At 44.5% G+C, this 21,021-nt stretch overlaps 2 protein-coding genes across 2 annotated transcripts; one reads left to right on the forward strand and one right to left on the reverse strand.

Annotated features, from left to right (window-relative positions):
- The first annotated feature begins 12,271 nt into the window (after positions 1-12,271).
- Positions 12,272-15,668, forward strand: LOC130120095 (GTPase IMAP family member 7-like). Its single transcript, XM_056288713.1, has 2 exons — positions 12,272-12,406; positions 14,465-15,668. The coding sequence occupies exons 1-2, from the start codon at positions 12,376-12,378 to the stop codon at positions 15,493-15,495; spliced, it is 1,062 nt and encodes a 353-aa protein (XP_056144688.1). The 5' UTR covers positions 12,272-12,375; the 3' UTR covers positions 15,496-15,668.
- A 561-nt stretch (positions 15,669-16,229) lies between these two features.
- Positions 16,230-20,534, reverse strand: kdelr3 (KDEL endoplasmic reticulum protein retention receptor 3). The gene is made up of 5 exons (XM_056287330.1): positions 20,130-20,534; positions 19,520-19,620; positions 18,727-18,885; positions 18,106-18,358; positions 16,230-17,589 (listed from the first exon to the last, which is right to left on the reverse strand). The coding sequence occupies exons 1-5, from the start codon at positions 20,218-20,220 to the stop codon at positions 17,546-17,548; spliced, it is 648 nt and encodes a 215-aa protein (XP_056143305.1). The 5' UTR covers positions 20,221-20,534; the 3' UTR covers positions 16,230-17,545.
- Positions 20,535-21,021: the final 487 nt, after the last annotated feature.

The raw sequence follows: 21,021 nt of genomic DNA on the forward strand, positions 1-21,021 counted from the left end.
CAAGCATTGGCACTGTTGCGCCTCCTATGGAGCAATTTGAATGGTTTTGTTCTCATGATCATATACCTTCACCCAACGTAAATAATTAACACTATGATACTATAGCGAATTCGGGGGACAACGCAACCATAGGAACTGCCGCGGCCGGGAAGCGAACCTGTATCGCCCGCACCGCAGGAGACATCGCTAACCGCTAGACTAAAGGGTCAGACCCGCTAGGCAGCGGCCAGCGTGTCTATTTATCCGTGCACGTTACACTACCCCACCCTACTTTGGGAAGCGCGTCCCCGCGCTTAAGCATGTCAGCTCCTTCACGCTTCAGGGCGCCTACGCTTCCGATGACCTTTACGGTTGCTCCATCCCGCTTCTGACACCAATGTGGCGAGCGTAGAAGCAACGACAGAGATAACTTTGCAGCCCCTTTATTGAACTCACACAGAAACAAGTACTCGCGGAAATGTGTCACAATACATGTGTAGCCCGTGGAATTAGATACCACACAGGACACAATTACTTCCGGGGTTCTTGTAGCTTTAATTTTATTGTTTGAACCTTCGAATGCAGATCGTTTTACTGAGTGCATAATTTCTGTGTCTTTCGAGCAAACAGCTCATAAATGTTCACAGATGTGGCAAGTTTAACAGAAAAGATTTTAAAAGGAAAATAAATACAACATACGGTGCAAAATACGGCAGTGGACTATGTACGTTAAACAGGGTTTAACAAAGACATGTGGAACTTCCTGAAGATCGCGCAACTTCTCACTCTGTCAGTTACCTTTAAACAGAATTAAAATGCATATAAAACCTTTACATCCCAAATACAATGGCATGGTGTGGCTTTATTAACGCCAACATTACCTTGTCATGCCTGCAATGGCGAACAGTGGTCGACGGCTCGCGCCCAAAATCACCGAACATCAACTCCAGTAGCGTCTAAATCAAACCATCTTGTCAAATTACCGACATACAATATTGTTTGGAATAATGTTACAGGTACACTACCGTTCAAAAGTTTGGGATCACCCAAACAATTTCGTGTTTTCCATGAAAAGTCACACTTATTCACCACCATATGTTGTGAAATGAATAGAAAATAGAGTCAAGACATTGACAAGGTTAGAAATAATGATTTGTATTTGAAATAAGATTTTTTTTACATCAAACTTTGCTTTCGTCAAAGAATCCTCCATTTGCAGCAATTACAGCATTGCAGACCTTTGGCATTCTAGCTGTTAATTTGTTGAGGTAATCTGGAGAAATTGCACCCCACGCTTCCAGAAGCAGCTCCCACAAGTTGGATTGGTTGGATGGGCACTTCTTTGAGCAGATTGAGTTTCTGGAGCATCACATTTGTGGGGTCAATTAAACGCTCAAAATGGCCAGAAAAAGAGAACTTTCATCTGAAACTCGACAGTCTATTCTTGTTCTTAGAAATGAAGGCTATTCCATGCGAGAAATTGCTAAGAAATTGAAGATTTCCTACACCGGTGTGTACTACTCCCTTCAGAGGACAACACAAACAGGCTCTAACAGGTACTATTTAATGAAGATGCCAGTTGGGGACCTGTGAGGCGTCTGTTTCTCAAACTAGAGACTCTAATGTACTTATCTTCTTGCTCAGTTGTGCAACGCGGCCTCCCACTTCTTTTTCTACTCTGGTTAGAGCCTGTTTGTGCTGTCCTCTGAAGGGAGTAGTACACACCGGTGTAGGAAATCTTCAATTTCTTAGCAATTTCTCGCATGGAATAGCCTTCATTTCTAAGAACAAGAATAGACTGTCGAGTTTCAGATGAAAGTTCTCTTTTTCTGGCCATTTTGAGCGTTTAATTGACCCCACAAATGTGATGCTCCAGAAACTCAATCTGCTCAAAGAAGTGCCCATCCAACCAATCCAACTTGTGGGAGCTGCTTCTGGAAGCGTGGGGTGCAATTTCTCCAGATTACCTCAACAAATTAACAGCTAGAATGCCAAAGGTCTGCAATGCTGTAATTGCTGCAAATGGAGGATTCTTTGACGAAAGCAAAGTTTGATGTAAAAAAATCTTATTTCAAATACAAATCATTATTTCTAACCTTGTCAATGTCTTGACTCTATTTTCTATTCATTTCACAACATATGGTGGTGAATAAGTGTGACTTTTCATGGAAAACACGAAATTGTTTGGGTGATCCCAAACTTTTGAACGGTAGTGTATATTTCACAAGATATTTACCTTTACTTACTACGGAGTCAGAGCACCGTCACACCGCAATCTTCAGGTGCTCCACACAAGAAAAAAAAGAAATACCCAAGATGCACTTGGATAACTTGCACGGAGTTACAATAAAAGTCCGCAACACTGCCACTTACTGGTCAAAACATGCAATGACAACCAAAACTATAAAAATACACTCACAATCTGCTTCACAATTTAACTACATCAAATGACATTTTACATGGCTTGACAGTGTAACAATTACATATATTAACAGTTAAACTATACTAAATTTAAGTGGAAAATCATTTAACATATTTAACAGATTTACCACCCGGCTACATACTCCCCTGCAAATATAGTCAACGTCCTCGGTGACTACGAAACATGAACTGACTCAAATACTCCCTGCAAGGCCTTTTCAAAGAGAGCAGCACCCAGGCTTGTCAAAACCTTAGAGACCATGTCTGTGCTGACTGAGACTGCATTACAGGCTGACTTTGGCAGATGAAATGGGTTTGAATGAGATCCAGCCATTTCCCGCTTGCTTTTCCTAATGGCAGGTTTAGGTGCATAGGTTCTACGTCCTGCTCCACCAGCATCCTCTGTTAGTGCGGGCCTGTCCCTGTTTTCAATAATGGGCAAGTCACTGTCGCTAACGTCTGGATGCACATCATTAACACATTCTGTTTCTGTGCCACAATTTCTCATATCTGAATAACCTTCCTCAGGTCCTTCACCGTCACTCTCATCTGTGGGTGCTGTCACAGGTAAACTAACACTTTCTGCTGCAAGAGGCAGGTTAGGTACTTGCACAAGCCGGCGAGGGATGACTTCCTCAACAATAACAAAATCAGCCTCAGGTGACTCAGGCTCATCCTCAGCTACAGGCTGTGTAGTGGTCTGTAACCTAGTTCTAGTTCTTGGTTTGGGAACTGGTTTCACACAAGGTTGCAACTCTGACCTATGAACTCTTTTAATGGGACCTCCCTCAAAAGTGTGTGTGGTACCCTGGAAGTCAACTACCTTGTAGACTGTTGAGGTCCATGTGTCCTGAATCTTATGTCTACCTGGGGGTCTGTGACATAGGAAAACCAACTGACCAATGTCCACAGGAGGACAATACACCTTTTCATTTTGCAGTGAGATCCTCTCAGCTGCCTTCTGCTCTGAGTACTCTCTGGCTCTCTCATGTGCCTGTCGGAGTCTCTCCTGATGAACAGACAACCAATCCTGTTTCCTGTCTGACACACACTCACGCCCTAATAAAGCATCTACTGGGAGATGTGGCTGTACCCCGAAAAGCAAATAATAAGGCGAGTACCCTGTGGTGGAATGAGGAGTGACATTATAGGCATATACTACTTCAGACAGATGCTCTGGCCAACGCTTTTTTTTCTCTGGTGGGAGTGTCCTTAACAAGTCATGGAGTATGCGATTGTATCTTTCACACTGACCGTTTCCCTGTGGCCTGTAGGGAGTTGTCCGTGTCTTTTTAACCCCATAGAGTTTGCACAGCTCTGCTATAATTTCACTCTCGAAATTTCGACCTTGGTCTGAGTGCAGTCTCTCTGGGACCCCATATTTCATGAACCACTCCCTGAGCAAAACTTTAACTGTAGTGTCAGCCTTCTGGTCTTTGGTAGCATACGCTTGTGTGAACTTTGTAAACACATCGGTCACAACAAGGACATTTTCACGGCCATCTGAAGCTGCCTCCAACACTGTAAAATCAACAGCCACCACTTCTAGAGGTCGGGAGGCCAGGAATGCCTGAACTGGAGCATGGATTTTTGGCTGAGGCATCTTGGTCAAAATGCACCGCTCGCAGTTTTTAACCCAGCTTTCAACATCCTCGCATAGCCCTACCCCAAAACACCTCCCTCTTAGCAAGTTTACAGTGCGCTCTATGCCCTGATGTCCCATGTTGTTATGTACATTTTCTAGAACTTGGTCCCTCAAACAACTAGGCACGAGTAACTGCCACACTTCTCCATGACGTGGGTCTGTGATAACCCTGTACAACAACCCTTCTCGTTGTTGTATGCATCTCCATTGTTTCAACAATCTTTTCACTTGACTAGACAGGGCTGCTCTCTCTCTGGGACATGGCCTCCTCCCCCGATCCCAAAATGCCCTAAACTCTTTTAGGGTGGGGTCACCAGCCTGAAAACCTACCAGCTCCTCTCTGGTATAACCTGGCAGTGTGGGGGTGTTGCCCTGTTTAGTACCTGTCTCACCAGACCTCGACTCCCCAGCACGGATCTGTCTCACTTTGTAACACTCCAGACCTCTAGAGACAAGACCAGGATCCAGAACTGTTCCTCGCTCAATCAGGTTACACACAGTGATACAGTCGTCAAAATCCGAGTCAGGGTCTGTTTCAGGCTCCCCTGCAAACTCCTGCCTAGAGAGAGCATCTGCGGCGGCATTACTGCAACCAGGACGGTACTTAACCTCGAAATCAAAAACAGACAGTTGCGCTACCCACCTCTGCTCTATAGCACCTAACTTGGCTGTCTTGAGGTGGCAGAGGGGATTGTTATCAGTCAGGACAACAAACTTTGAACCAAGCAAGTAACCCCTGAATTTTTCAGCAACTGCCCATTTTAAGGCAAGCAACTCCAACTTCATGCTACTATAATTTCGGTCATTCTTCTCAGCCTGGCGTAGTCTGCGGCTAGCATATGCTAGGACACGTCTGGTGTCACCTTGCTGCTGACACAATACAGCGCCTAATCCATGCTGACTAACATCTGTCTCAACTACAAATGGTTGTGTGAAATCGGCAAAACCCAAAATGGGAGCAGAGGTAAGTTTTTCCTTTAACTGCTCAAAGGAAGAGTCACACTCTGGTGTCCACATATTACAAAACTGGTGACCTACTTTCCCTGTTTTTTTCACACCTGAACATTTGTTGACTAGGTCATGCAGTGGCCCGGCAATCTGTGAGAAGCCTCGAATGAATCTCCTGTAGTAACTACAGAAACCCAAGAACGACTGCAGCTCTTTGGCAGTGGTTGGGACCTTCCAGTTCTTAACAGCAGAGACCTTGGAGGGGTCAGTTCCTATACCTTCTGCTGACACCTGATGACCCAAAAACTTTACTGACTGTTGTAGAAAAGCACACTTCTGCAACTTCACCTCAAGGCCCGTCTCTGCCAGTCTCTTAAACACAGTCTCAAGTCTCTCCAAATGCTGCTCAAATGTCTCTGAAAAAACCAAGATGTCATCTAGGTAGACCAGGAGTATCTGAAAAATGAGATCATTCATAGTAACTTGCATAAGTCTCTGAAATGTAGCTGGACCGTTACAAACACCAAAAGGCATTCTCACGTACTCATACAGACCAAACGGTGTAGTAAATGCAGTCTTAGTCCGATCTCTCTCATGCATAGCTACCTGGTGGTATCCGCTCGCCAGATCTATGGTCAAAAAGAACTTTGCCCCTCTCAGCGCATCAAAACTCTCATCAATTCTCGGGAGCGGGAATGCATCACGTCTTGTCTTTGAGTTAAGTTTCCTGTAATCGACACATAGCCTCAGACTACCATCTGCCTTTCTCACTAGTACTATGGGCGAAGCATAAGCACTAGAGCTTTCTTGAATGACCCCTTTTTTAAGCAGCTTGCCAATATGTTCCCTGACTTCACTGTACTGTGTGGGTGGGATTCGTCTGTATGGCTGTGTTACAGGTATGTCATCTGTCAGATGGATCTCATGTTGTACTTTGTCAGTGTGGCCTAGATCTTCATCTTCTGTTGCAAACACAAAAGAGTACTTCTCCAGTAACAAAGTCAGCTGTGCTTGCTGTTCTGGGCTACCACAAAAATTGAGCTTGCCGAGAATTTCCTGCACATCTGTCGGTGTTTCGGGGTGTTCACTGATACTCACTTGTTCAGTGTCTGCTGAGATTCTCTGGAACTGTACCTCACAAAGCTCATCACTTTTCACACAGTCTACCAGAGTCAAAACCCCTAGCCTAGTCCGTGGCCCTAGCCAGATATCTTCATCAGACATGTTCATGACTCGGACTGGAAAAATGTGATTTCCCGATGAAACCAAAGTAGGCACAACAACCAAACCTCCAGGAACGGGGACACCCACAGACTCCAGCAACAAAAAAGAACCATCCTCACTCACGGTCCTGAGTCCCCTAGCCATAACTGTAGCAGCAGATGAAGCAGGTATATGGACTACATCCTTACCAGCTACCCTAGCGAAAGAGAGTCTGTCTGTTGCATGTACTGCATGAACATGATTAAAAGCCTCTCTCCAGTTTGAGTCAAACCTCTCCTGCAGTGTGGTGTCAAACTCAGTGTGTACTAGCTCTCTGCATTTTTTGACAATGTTCATCCCTATTAGACCTGGAACAGAGGAAGAGTGTTCAGAATCTTTAACTATCAGAAAACCTCGCTCTGGGATAGTCAGACCCATGGCTTCTACATCAAGCTCCACATAGCCCATATAGGGTATGTCTAATCCATTAGCTGCAGTGATCTTTAACCACTCAAATGCCGGGTGAATGTCTTCGCCTTTCACTGACAGGTGTTCCCTGAAAAAACTCTCAGAAATTGTACTGACCTGGCTACCAGTGTCAAGTAAGCAGGACACTGTAACACCTCGTAGTTTCACCTCAACAGTTTTACATTCTCCGACTGCACGCTCTAAGATCCTGCTTCTGTCTGGAGTCTCTTTTGGTGAGCCAGCTTCCTCCCCTTGACTTGTGTGGCTCATGACAACTGAGGGTGCGAGTTTTCCTGCACTACATAAGAACTAGGTGTTGCGTTCCCTTGACCCCCTCTGGCCTGTGAGCATTTTCTTGCAATGTGACCTATGCCTCTACACTTGAAACAGATAGGCTGACCATCTGGTGTGAACTTTGGCTGGGGTCTAGGTCGTGGCTTGGGCTCTAGGAGTGTCTGTTGAGTGCTGCGCTTACTCAGTTCACCTACAGCAAAGGCTAGATCAGCAAGTGTTTTGCCTAACTCTGCTAGCTGTTTTTCCTGATGGGCTACTGCTCTCCGAACATCATTTAATGCAGTACCTTGGTCATTGTTTGTTTTAATAATAGAGCACTGGGTTTCCGGAACCTCTGATGTAACTTGGTTGCTCTTTATGACCCTGGGACGATGAGACCTGCTGTCCTCCATCTCCCACAGGAGGGCCTCGTTCCTCACATCTAGAAGACTGCTCTCTGGTTTGTCCCTAACCATTTTCCTGAGTTCACGCCTGAGTGCTGCTTCTCTTAAACCCTCAATAAACCGGTCTCTGAGCACAGTTTTCTCATTAGGTATTACATCTGTGGACTGTTTCACTACAGAGCTCAAAATCTGGGATAGTGCATGGGAGTAGTCACGGAGGTCTTCTCCATCAGTTTGGTTACGGTTGTAAAAGGTCTGCAAAAGCTGTGTGGAACTGCGCTTTTCCCCAAATGCATTGCTCAGGTAAGAGTATAAATCACTGGGCCCCACTGACTGACCCCTCATGCATAGTCGCACCTCTTCCAATGCAGGGCCACGCAATAGAGATAGTATATAGTCACATTGTTCTTCTGTTGTTTGCTCTCTGTATCTTAAAACCCTTTCAACTTCTTCAATAAACTCTTCGACAGATCTCCTGTCTGTACCACACTCCCCACTAAATGCTTGGATCTGGCGTTCTCTTGGAACGTAGATGTATGAACGTGTGGGTGCAATGTTATCACTTGCTCTCTGAGCCCTTGCTTCACCATTTAACCTGGTGAGCTCATCTCGCAGTCTGGCGAGCTCTTGCATGGTGGTCTGCATTTCTTTTGTAGCACCTTCACCTATACCCATTATGCCACCTGAGGTGTGGCCATTATCATTACGTGAACTCCCTTCATCACCAGAATCACTAGACATAATGATATATTAATCTTTACTCAGTCCAGTATAAATGAGGATATTTAGTTCAAAACCTGGTTCAAGGATACTACGAGGACAGTCTTTAACTTGGAGCCTTGCTGAATCTTGGTCTTTGTAGCTGAAGTTAGCGCTGGAGTCCCCTGCGCTGGTACGGCTGAGTCGTGTGACACAGGAAGCACCAGAACCTCGTAGAGCCCCTCACGTCGTCTCTCGCTGGTCACCACCTCCACAGCAGGATGGCTTCAGACTCAACACCAACGGACGTCACCAGCAATCTTCACCACTGCCGTATTTTTTTTTTAAAGTAAAAATAAGCCACTCTGTTGCCAATTTAAAAAAAAAAAGTTTTAGCTACACCCCACTCCTGGTACCAAAATTATGTAGCCCGTGGAATTAGATACCACACAGGACACAATTACTTCCGGGGTTCTTGTAGCTTTAATTTTATTGTTTGAACCTTCGAATGCAGATCGTTTTACTGAGTGCATAATTTCTGTGTCTTTCGAGCAAACAGCTCATAAATGTTCACAGATGTGGCAAGTTTAACAGAAAAGATTTTAAAAGGAAAATAAATACAACATACGGTGCAAAATACGGCAGTGGACTATGTACGTTAAACAGGGTTTAACAAAGACATGTGGAACTTCCTGAAGATCGCGCAACTTCTCACTCTGTCAGTTACCTTTAAACAGAATTGAAATGCATATAAAACCTTTACATCCCAAATACAATGGCATGGTGTGGCTTTATTCACGCCAACATTACCTTGTCATGCCTGCAATGGCGAACAGTGGTCGACGGCTCGCGCCCAAAATCACCGAACATCAACTCCAGTAGCGTCTAAATCAAACCATCTTGTCAAATTACCGACATACAATATTGTTTGGAATAATGTTACAGGTATATTTCACAAGATATTTACCTTTACTTACTACGGAGTCAGAGCACCGTCACACCGCAATCTTCAGGTGCTCCACACAAGAAAAAAAAGAAATACCCAAGATGCACTTGGATAACTTGCACGGAGTTACAATAAAAGTCCGCAACACTGCCACTTACTGGTCAAAACATGCAATGACAACCAAAACTATAAAAATACACTCACAATCTGCTTCACAATTTAACTACATCAAATGACATTTTACATGGCTTGACAGTGTAACAATTACATATATTAACAGTTAAACTATACTAAATTTAAGTGGAAAATCATTTAACATATTTAACAGATTTACCACCCGGCTACACATGGCCCTGATCTACTCGCACAACAAAGCTGTTCAGGGTTTCAGTTCCAAGGTTACACAGCACAACAGAATGACAACTACAGTTACACCACAACAAATAGTAATCACATAAACACATAAAACCACATAAAACACTTACAAAACATTTAATAACAACTGACAATCTGCACGCAGTGCCTGATGGGTAAAACAAGACAATTGGCACAATTCTGACGGGGTAGCAACTTCGCTACAATACGTAAGGGCCTTTTATACACCTAGCCTGTAATAGACTATCGTTTCAACATGAAACTAAACCGCTGTTGGTAATGTAATAAAGATTGAAGAATCTTGCTTCAGAAACAGTAGTGTAACCGAGGGTTTGTAGATGTCGCCTATACTGTATGAAACTATAAAATAACAAATACGGAGGTTCCACTTTCACACGAGGACCACTTTATTTGGATTCTTCCCCCAACAGAACTCCACAGCAACATCACTGCGTACAGCACTTCCGCTCTCTCTTCAGCCTTCAAAATAAGAGCTCAAGGCATATACTCTGGCAACAGCTTATAACAGGAACTTAAAATCACTAACAGGCAAGTCCAGAAAAATAGGTTACAGTAGCCTACCCGAGTTTCCAACTAGATATGACAATGTCGGATTACTTGGGTCGCCTGTGTCCTAGACGATTACCGTAATTTTCTAAAATGTCGTAACACTTCCATTGCTTCAGAAACATGTGCCAGAGTTTCCAAAACTGGAATAGACGGTGTCTGATTTCTTGCGTCCTAGCCGACTGCCGTAAAAAGAAAAAGTATGTCGTTAAACCCAGGTGTCCTGGCGTGTGGTCTGTAGAGCTGCAGCGCTTCCACACCAAATAAGTCAAAATAGCGGGGAAACTATATGACTAACATAGGTGGTCCCAATAGTAAAGTTGTTGAGCACATTGAGATGCATGGGTCGATTTAGTTTTGTGTTGATCTGACTTATGCTGTGGGAGTTATGGCCTTTTAAGCATTACCCTTTGTTATAGCGCCACCATCGGGCTGACATGGGTGATTTGTAGTGTCAGAGTAGTGGGGGGGCCGTATGAATGCACCTACCAAATTTGGTTGGTCTAGGACTTATGGTTGCTGAGCCTCAGACACTTTTAGCTGAGAAACCGCACCCAAACTAATACAAGTCAAAATGGCGGGCAAACTATATGGCTGACGTATGTGGTCCCGAATAACAAAGTTGTAGAGCACATTCAGATGCATAGGTCTGTGCAGTTTTGTGTTGATCTGACTTATGGTGTGGGAATTATAGCCTTTTACGCATGACCCTTTGTTATAGCGCCACCATCTGGCTGACATAGGTGATTTGTGGTGCCTGAGTAGTGGGAGGCCATAGGAATCCACGTACCAAAGTTGGTTGGTCTAGGACTTACGGTTGCTGAGCCTCACATACTTTTAGCGGAGAAAAAAAATAATAATCCTAACAAATACAATAGGGCTCCAGCAGCTTCGCTGCTTGGACCCCTAATCATTGGGCGGTTCCCCCTGTCCCGGGCCATGTCCCTGGCCGCCCCGGGCCATGTCCCTGGCCGCCCTGCGACCCCCAGGAGCCCATACAGTATCCCCGAAAAAGCCTGGATAAAAGAACGCTATGGGGAACCTTGGCCAAAATCAACACTACAATATGGTGATGTTGACAATGGATTATCAAAAATATACCAATAATAGCTGAAATATGTAACTTACCCTACAGTATGTGTTTCAGAATTAGTTGATGGGGTTTCTCATTCTTTGATTGCGACCGGTAAGCTTTACGCTCAATTACAGTCGCACCCGGCAGCCCGGAGTCCACGCAAGTCAGTTTTACTTTTAATATTCTGAACGTATCCCGCCACCGCATACTGTAGAATTACTCCAAAATACATCACTTATTTTCTCTGGGAATGCCCTGGTTTCTTCCTTCATGTTTTGGTGTTTTCCGGCTACTTCCTTGATGGTTCTGAAATGCTTGAAGGGCATAGCAACAGTAACTAAGGGGGGCGGGACTTTGCGAAAGGTCAATTGTGTCTGTAGGGGCGCCCGACTAAATCGGAGGTAACACGGGGATTCGAACTGGCGATCCCCCGTGTTGGTAGGCAACAGAATAGACCGCTACGCCACCTTTAATGGCCACAGTAAGTCAGGACCTGTTTATGAACGGCATCTCCTACAGCAGTGTCCCCGTCATTACACTGGGATTTATTTTAGGACCAGAAGGAAAACTGCCCCCTACTGGCCTAACCAACACCACTTCTAGCAGCCGCTTATTTTCCCTAGACGTCTCCCATCCAAGTACTTGCCGAGCCCACACCTGCTTACCTTCGGTCATTCAGCAGAAGCAGGGTACATGTTGGTATGGCTGCTGGCACAATAGTAGATATGGGACAGCTGTACTTATCGCAGCAGAACTATATGACGTAGTAGTGGTAGTAATACATAGTAATCATCACAGCCGAGAGTTCATTTTAGATTATTTAGTGTTAAATGCACCTTAGATTATCAACAGGCGGAAAATATACTTTATCACATACACGTGCGACAGGGGAATAATCCCCATTAAACGTACAAAATGCCACGTGTAGGGGAAAGCAGGGCGCAGTAGTGATGGCACTACAGTGGACATCGATAATAAGCGGAAGTAAGTCTCAGTAAAACGTGCAGCTGACGCCAGTTCATATTAACTGCAAAGCACAGCTAAAACTATGCCCCCCCCCCACACACACGCACGCACACACACACACACACGCACACACACACACACGCACACACACACACACACACACGCACACACACACACACACACACACACACACACACCCATCCCGAAATGCAGCGTCGGTCATGGTGACCTGCTGTATGATGGGGAGCAAGTGAAGATGCAGAGAGGCTCGACTCAACGCAGAGGTTTTGCTGGACGATATATAAAAACGTCGCGTTGTTCAGCAAACTGAACATAACCGTTTAAAACCGGTTTTGTGTTTTTGTTTTGTTTGATTGTTGGCCTGACGTCCGCCGTCGTGGGAAGGATGGCGCATGAATGTGCTGCGTCAGCGGAGGGTATGTTGCGAATTAGGACACCACACCATGTCTTGTCATACGATGCTTCGACGACGTGAACTTCACAGTGTCGACACCAGTTTAGTGAAATGTAAAACGGGCTCCCTGATGATGTATTCCTCCGCTGTCCACATGCCGCCTCATCACGCACGAATATCCAAGACCGACGAAAACACGTGCGCAATCCTCCTCGTCAGCGAAATAAAGGGACAGTTTAAATGGAAATATATAGGCTACGTGTATATATTCGAGACGGATATGCATACATATATTGAATATGAAAAAGATTTCATCAAGATGGACAAAAACATACTGTTATTGCGGAAATAGTGCTGATGTATTAATGTGTGTGTGTGTGTGTGTGTGTGTGTGTGTGTGTGTGTGTGTGTGTGTGCTTAGAATGCTATATTTGTGAGGACTTGAGTTGAGGAGTGGACAAACTCGTGTTTGATAAATTCAGTGAGCATTTTCATGCCTACCAAGTATTTGATATTTAAAAGTGATGAGAAAGATGTTATCAAAGCACAGCCGTGTAACGTTGACTGACAAAGTGCTTATGGCAATAGATTTATATAGCACATTTCATGACAAGTAAGCTCAACGTGCTTTACATTAAAAGACAAAATGTAAAATATTGGCATATACATGACCACATAAACCATATAAATATACAAATATAAGCACGAGTGAAACGCAGAAACTGAACCCAAAACCCAATCAAATCAAAACAGGTTTTTAACATTTTATTTATTTATTTGTTTGGTTATATGTGCCTATGATAGAACTACATAACTGTACAAGAAACAAGTGCTACACTATACAGGTACACACACACACACACACACACACACACACACACACACACACACACACACACACACACATGCCTGGGAGAACAGGAATGTTTTGAGTCTGTTTTTGCGTGTGGACCCAGTTGTGGTGGTCCTCAGGTCAGCAGGCAGCTTGCTGCAGAGAGCACGACACCACCATAACTGAAGATCACCAGACTTGGATCTGATTCTGGGTACAGCTAGAAAACCTCTGCCTGATGACCCGAGGGTCATAGTCAGTGATCAAGTCAGAATGTACTGAGGAGCCAAAACAGCCAGAGACTCCGGGTAGCGTAGCGGTCTATTCCATTGCCTACCAACACAGGGATCGCCCGTTCGAATCCCCGTGTTAATCCGGCTTGGTCGGGCCCCTACAGACACAATTGACCTTGTCTGCGGGTGGGAAGCTGGATGTGGGTATGTATCCTAGTCACCTCACTAGCACCTCCTCTGGCCGATCGGGCTGCCTACTCGGGGGGGGGGGGATAGTGGGATTCTCCCACGTGCTACGCCCCCTTAGTGAAACTCCTCATTGTCCGGTGAAAAGAAGGCGACTCCACATGTATCGGAGGAGGCATGTGGTAGTCTGCAGCCCTCCCCGGATCGGCAGAGGGGGTGGAGCAGTGACCAGGACGGCTCGGAAGAGTAGGGGTACAAGTGGGTAGAAAAAGGGGCAAAATTAAAAAAATATATATATATAGAACATTGTGCATAATCCCCATGGTGCTTGGAAGATGCTTTTCTGAATAAGGAGTTCAATGATAGCTTGTTTTGATGATTTATTATACTTGTTCACTGTTAGGTGTTGTGGGTCAACACATTTAAACTTATGTAAACACAGAAAGTAAAGAGGTTTACAGCACGATAGTGTTCATGCTGTTTTTCTGTAGTCTAGAAGCATTTTCAGACTGGGTGAAAACATTCATGGGAGTGCAGTGCATAGTACATTAATATGGTGGTCTGTAATAAGGGTCTGTTTGAGGGTTAGGATTTGGGATTTAGGGTTAGGACTAGAATTAGGATTAGGTTAAAGTTAGGATAAGGGCCAATATTAACCATGTTGTTCTGATGGTTAGGGTTAAGATTAAGGGCTAGGAAATTAATGAGGGTCCTCACAAATATGTATAGGAAGAATGTGTGTGTGTGTGTGTGTGTGTGTGTGTGTGTGTGTGTGTGTGTGTGTGTACGATATACATACATATTACATTTTCACATTGTTGCTCCACAGCTCTTGCTTGTGACCCTTTGAGGATAGTTGTGGTGGGAAAGACGGGCACAGGCAGAAGTTCCTCAGGAAACACCACCCTGGGACGACCCGCCTTCCGGCTGGACGTCTCCCCCTGCTCCATCACCACTCAGTGCGAGAGACAGACGGAGACGGTGGGTGGGCAGAGCATCTCTGTGATTGACACCCCGGGTTTTTTCGACACACGGCTCTCCCCGCAGCAGGTGACCATGGAGATGGGACGATGTGTCGCTCTTTCCTCTCCGGGCCCCCACGCTTTCTTGTTGACCTTTCGGGTAGGAAGGCTCACCCAGGAAGACAGCGACACCCTGGAGTGGGTCAAGGCTACATTTGGACCGGGCGTGACCAGGTTCATCATGGTCCTTTTCACCTGGGGGGACCAGCTAAAGGGCAAACCCATCGAGGACTTCATCAAGGAGAGTGAAGAGTTGTCCGCCTTTGTCGCCAGCTGTCAGGGCAGGTGTCATGTCTTTGACAATAGCGAAAAACGGGAAAACACAGCAGAGCCATCACAGCAGGTCATTCAGCTCCTTGAGAAGATAGACAAGATGGTGGCAGAGAATGGAGGTGGCTATTATTGCAATGAGACCTTCCTGGAAGCTGAGAGGGCAATTGCTGAGATACAAGAAAGGGTTTTGAGAGAGAGACGAGATGGGGTTTTATCCCATCAGCGAGAGGAGCAAGGACTGGAGCTTGAGGGAAGAGGAAGGGCGGAGAGCGAGGAGGAGGAGAAGGAGAGGAGAAAGGAGGAAGAAGCTGCCAGAAAGAAGGCAGAAAAGCTTTTCTGGTGTGAGTTGGTGACAGCAGTTGGGAAGGGGGCTGCGGAGGGGGCAGGGCTCATGGGGAAAGACAAAGGGAAAGGAAAGGCCTTGAAGAAGGTAAAGGTGGTGGAGAAGGCCGCCGCTCTGGCAACTTCACCGCTGTCAATCACTTCAGCCGCCAAAGCGGTGGGTGGGGCTGTGAGGGAAGGAGGTAAAGTCTTGTACAAACACCGCAAAACTCTACTACACTAAATGGGGATAGTAAAAAGACAGGATATTGTGAATTCACTATATTACTTAAAGCTGCTATGAGGAGTTTTTCACAAGTTATCAGTCTCACGGAAGATTAGATATTACCACATACTAACTCCTAATGTTCGTTTCCAAGTTGGACTGCCCACGAAATCTGTCAAAACAATTTACGGCACAGATGGGACAAGCAGCCACAAATCGAGATATATTACCTCAGTGCCGTATATTTCACAAACACCTATTTTTCTACACCACCACCACCACATTTCCCACTCTTCAACACAAAGGCACGAGCAACCAGATAGTGGATGTAGATGTTTGTGACGATGCACTGCTTTTGCAATCGTTTTATTGTAACGCACTACTGCTTGTGACCACAAGGGTGCACAAAGTCAACAAAAATCCAAATCCTCCTGTTGAATAAAGGCTAAGACGTGCCAGAAAACACTACGCTTCGGGCCAAATGTTTTACCACTTTTTTCCCATGTAACAGTGACGATACGGAGAGCGCAATGAAAGATACTTTCACGTCTTATTTGTCCGAGGTGATCACACCTTTGTCAGATAGTCTGCTGACTTAAAGCATGAACACAACTTTATTGACATTGACTGTTGAATGAGCAACTTTGATCCATAAGAATTTGCTTTTGTCAGTCTGTGTGTGCACAGAGGGGCAGTTCACATCCTGGTGTGATGTAATAACACCCGAATCACCGACAAAGCACAAGAACACATTGTATAGACACAACTCCCTTATAATGGCAAAGTTCATGTCAGTAAGTTGCTGCACAACATAAATGTACCATCATTGTCCATGTATATGAAAAATATGTTACTTTATCACAAATCACATTACATTATTATATTTCCTCACCTTTTGGCCCATTAAAAGATTTAGACTGTCATATAAAGTGGATAGCATCAACTAGCTTGAACATTTGCTTTACCACAACTCTTTAGCATTCATCCGTTGCATCTTTGGTTTCATTTGGGAACTGACCAAATATTTAGCCCTTTCTAATCTCATAAAAATAAAAATAAAGAGGGATCAAATACAAAAAACATTCTTGGTATTAAAAGAGGAAAATTTGCAATAGAATACAATTCGTGTAGAGTCTGTGACATTACAGAGACAAAGAAGACAAACATTTCTTGGAAAAAGATTCGAGCTACAAATTTACACTTATATTATACAAGTGTTTCTTTAACCAAAAACTGCGGCCCACCATCGTTCACAGGCTTCTTCTTGGACAGTTTCCACATATGGATAACAGAACATGGAAAGTCTTTGGACATTTTTTTTTTTTGTCAAATCTGTGTGCATGCTGATCAGAACACTAATCCGAGTGCCCAGGGTTAGAGATTTAAATCTGTAACTCTGGGCACCCCCCCCCCATAGCCTTAATGTAGGAATCATTATATCACAAGGATCTCTGCAACTTGGGTTACTTACAGGAAAACTTACTAAACACTTGTGACTACCTGAGTGTGTACAATATCCTTCAACCAACCATACTCACAGTTTGTGGATCCAACAAAGTAAAAATGTTGAAAAAAAAAGACACAAACCGCATCTGGTTGTCTCTAGGAGGACAGTCTACCTCAGCAACTTTAAGGAAAAGTACAGAAAGAACGAATGCACAATTCCCACAGTATCAAAGAATCATATGAATACAAGTTACACAACAAGCACAAAATTCTAATGTCGAAACCCTAATGTGTCGAATATGAAACCTACAGAAAGAGACAACCCCAAAAACACACATGGCAAGTTCTTGACTGCAACAGCCAAAGTATGCACGCATGCAAGCACGTTGGTGTGTCTGTGAGCGCACACACCTGCAGGCTTACACAAACACATTGATACACACATAAATCACACCAACACACATGCCATCAGGAATTCATCCTCCGGAGGTACCCTCGATTTGGTCTACTCATTACTGTCACAGACCGTTAGTCCCGTTGCAAAATACAGTTGAGGAGCAAGATAGCTGTTCGACGGCTGAACTGCAGACGGTCCAGAGTAGTAGCTGTTTGAAAGGACTCTTTAAACAGGCATGGGCAGGCCCATCTTACCATTTCCTCGAAGCACTGTAGACAGGAGAAAAGTGAGAATTAGCGAAGGACGCAAATGTGTATAACACGTGTATGTTTTAGCACTATTTAATACCATGGTCACAGAGAATACTGGTTTCTGATTGGCTGGAGGGTGTGTGTTATAACCGTATAATACACATGTAGTTTCGCCCATGTTTAATCAGCTCAGGTTCATGAGCTGGCCACAAATTTGCTACGTAACCACTGCAACATGATGAATTAATATCAAGCCAAGGAAACATTCAACACTTTAGCTTAGCAGATAACTTCTGCTTCGTAGCCGTTTCATTCCGAGTCCAAACACTCGACTAAAAATAAGCGAATATTTTTATTTCACTTCATTGGTAAGAGACCATGGTGTAAGCAGGATAATTCACACCAAGTTTTGTGTTGAAGGATTTTCACGTCGGGGCATTCTTGGCTGCCACATTGTATGTTAAAATTCTTTTAACGCACACCTTGGTTTGGATTATCCCTTACTTAATTCTCACTGTAGCTCTCTTTACTCACCCCTTGTGAAGTAAAGGTAGAAGAAGTCACAGTAGAAGATGGTCTGCACCACACCGGACACCACAGCAATCTGGTCAAAGAAGCCCTCGGTGTGGTAACGCCACACCCAGTTGGCCAGGTAGAGAGCTCGGTAGAGACCGAGGAAGAACAGGTAGTGGGTGGTGATGGACTCTGCCTCGCCCGTCTTGGTGATCATGAAGAGCTGGGGCATTATGGCCACTGCCTCCAGGAAGATGGAGAAGGTCCATAGGATCTAGGTGAAATCAATGGTGAAGGAGATGCATATCGATACGGTTAGTTCAATCTCTATAATTCATGAGAGCTCAGGTGCTCAACTCAAATAACCCCAGAGTCAAAAACCACTAAGTCCAGAGCCATTATAATACATAATACATGTACATCTTACATGAGATTTTTTTTTCCTAAGCTGTGCGTTCTTCAACTCCTGTGATAGAGGCTCAGCCCTTGACCCAAATTGCCTAAATTTAATTTCACCATGGGAGCCACACATAGTAGCAGTCTCATCACGAGGGGCCCACCAAAATTAGCTCTCTGACCCACTTTGTATCCCGACCCATAATATAAAGGAGTACTAGTAATACTAGGAATGATAGCATTTACCTCCAGTGGAGTGAAAGCGTAGTTTTCCAGGAAGGACAGACCAACAACAGGCACCAGCAGGAACTCCACACGGAATGAGTCATTTTCTGAATCATAGGTATTCTTAAAGCGCATATAGATCAGGTACACAGTGGCATAAGACAGGGACAGGAACACCATCTGAGAGCAGAGTGGAGATAGAGGGACACAGAGGGTTATATGTTTGAGACAAAGATGTAACGTAGGTTGTAAAAACCATTATATAATGGAGAGTGACAAGTTCTGGCACTCTATGTTTGCCTTGTTGGTGAGCACCAGATGCAATCTGTCAGTGCCTCTACAGTAGGTTTCATTGTTATCTACGACTGTATGCATATACTCTGCATGTGTGAACGACTGCCTTTGTGCATGAGTGTGTGAGTGTGTGTAAAACGTGTGTCTAGACACTAACCTGTAGGAGTGGGGGGGGTCGATTTAGTGCAAAATACATATCACAACATTTCCCCTAAATCACAATGTTGAACTACGGCTTACAGACACAGGAGATTTGATGTAATGATTTATACATCTCTGAATGTTTGAATGGGAATTGCTTGAACGGTCACTCAGGGAAGCATAAACATGGGGCTTAAAACAAACCCATTTTGTTGTACATTTTCTTTGGATCACTGCAGTTTTCCCATTTTACTGTAGATAAAGGGCGTGGGGCCTGAAAAGTTTCTAATATCAAATCGTAATATCGGTAATAGCTCCACTAATAACGTTGCTGTAATATCGAATCAGGATGTAGCTGCTGATTCCCAGCCCTACTTACTTTCATGACTGTGTTGTAGGCCGAGATAAAGAACGTGAACAGGTCCAGGTACCTGGTGGTGAAGACCAGTGCAAACAGCACCTGAGACTTCCCTGAAATTCCTATGAGAAAACAGGACGGGTCAAACCAAATCCAAATATGCACAAAAAGGCTGCCGGTCTGACACTTTCTTAGGCTAAATGTCACTGGTGACCTTAAATGTCACGTTGTACCGACACTTACATCATCATTAAGCAGTATTCATTATCATCAGTAGGTGACCAGATGGGGACCATAACGTCAGTGCAGTTGAAGAGCATAATCATGTTTTGCTTCTGTGGTGTACAGTGACAGCTAGGGTATGCCAAAACAGAAAAAGGGCTGCAGATACCATGGAGGAAACGTCACTTTGCCACGTAGCTCATAGCCACGATTCCCTTCATACATACCAAAGCACTTGTGTGACCAACAACAAAAAAAACCCCAACAAACTTCCGAACAATTTCATATGAAATCAAGCTTTAAGCCTGCATGCAATCCACGACAGTAGCCTACAAGTGCAAAATCTGCCTCGACGATGAATTACATCCATTGTTCACATGATTAACCGCAGACAGAACTCTCTACGTACCAGCACAGCATTTCGACTTCCATATCTTCGCAAACAAAATGATGATCGCCACCAGATGTGACACATCGCCCGCCAGGCGAAAGATGTTCATTCTGACCTACAAAAGCTGCGCTTACGCGTTAATAATAATAATTTTAAAAAAAACACCCTGTAAAACTGTGACTACAACTGTAAAGTGCAGAAACTCCGCCGGAAACGGCGAGGCAAATAAATAAAAGAGAAACTGGCTAAAACTGCGGGTTTTTTTTCTTTTCTTCCAAAGCTGTGAGACGTAAAATGCGTCGCCAAATCGTCTCGCTTGGTTGGCGACGTCAACACGTGTAAAATCGATGATTTCCAATCTGCGTAAATTCCGCTGCGGCTGCAAAGCTCAGTGAAAAGTTGGCGGAGCCGCGGTGACGTGGCTGACAGTTTGGAGAGGCCGAGAGTCTACTACTACTACTTTCGGCTGCTCCCGTTAGGGGTCGCCACAGCGGATCATCCCTTTCCATTTCTTCCTGTCTTCTGCGTCTTCCTCTGTCACACCAGCCACCTGCATGTCTTCCCTCACTACATCCATAAACCTCCTCTTTGGCCTTCCTCTTCTCCTCTTCCGAGGAGAGGCCGAGAGAGTGTGCAGGGAAAAAAAGGAAAAAAAAAAGAGGCATGTAAGCAGAAATTTGTATCACCGAAATAATATGCCCCCCCATGGAACATCCGCAGTATCGCGAGAACGACACATGCGTTCATAAACGCGCCATTAAATTCCCGTTCACGTAAGAAATTGAAAAAAAATATCGTGGCGATTGTTTAAATTTGCTGTACTACTTTGTTTGTAAACGCGATCTAAAACGATGTGAGAATAATCACAACGGGAATTATGTTTCCCAGGGGCGGATATATGGGAAACATA

Source organism: Lampris incognitus, chromosome 10 (genome assembly GCF_029633865.1).
Source record: "Lampris incognitus isolate fLamInc1 chromosome 10, fLamInc1.hap2, whole genome shotgun sequence".
In the NCBI taxonomy this organism is placed as follows: domain Eukaryota; kingdom Metazoa; phylum Chordata; class Actinopteri; order Lampriformes; family Lampridae; genus Lampris; species Lampris incognitus.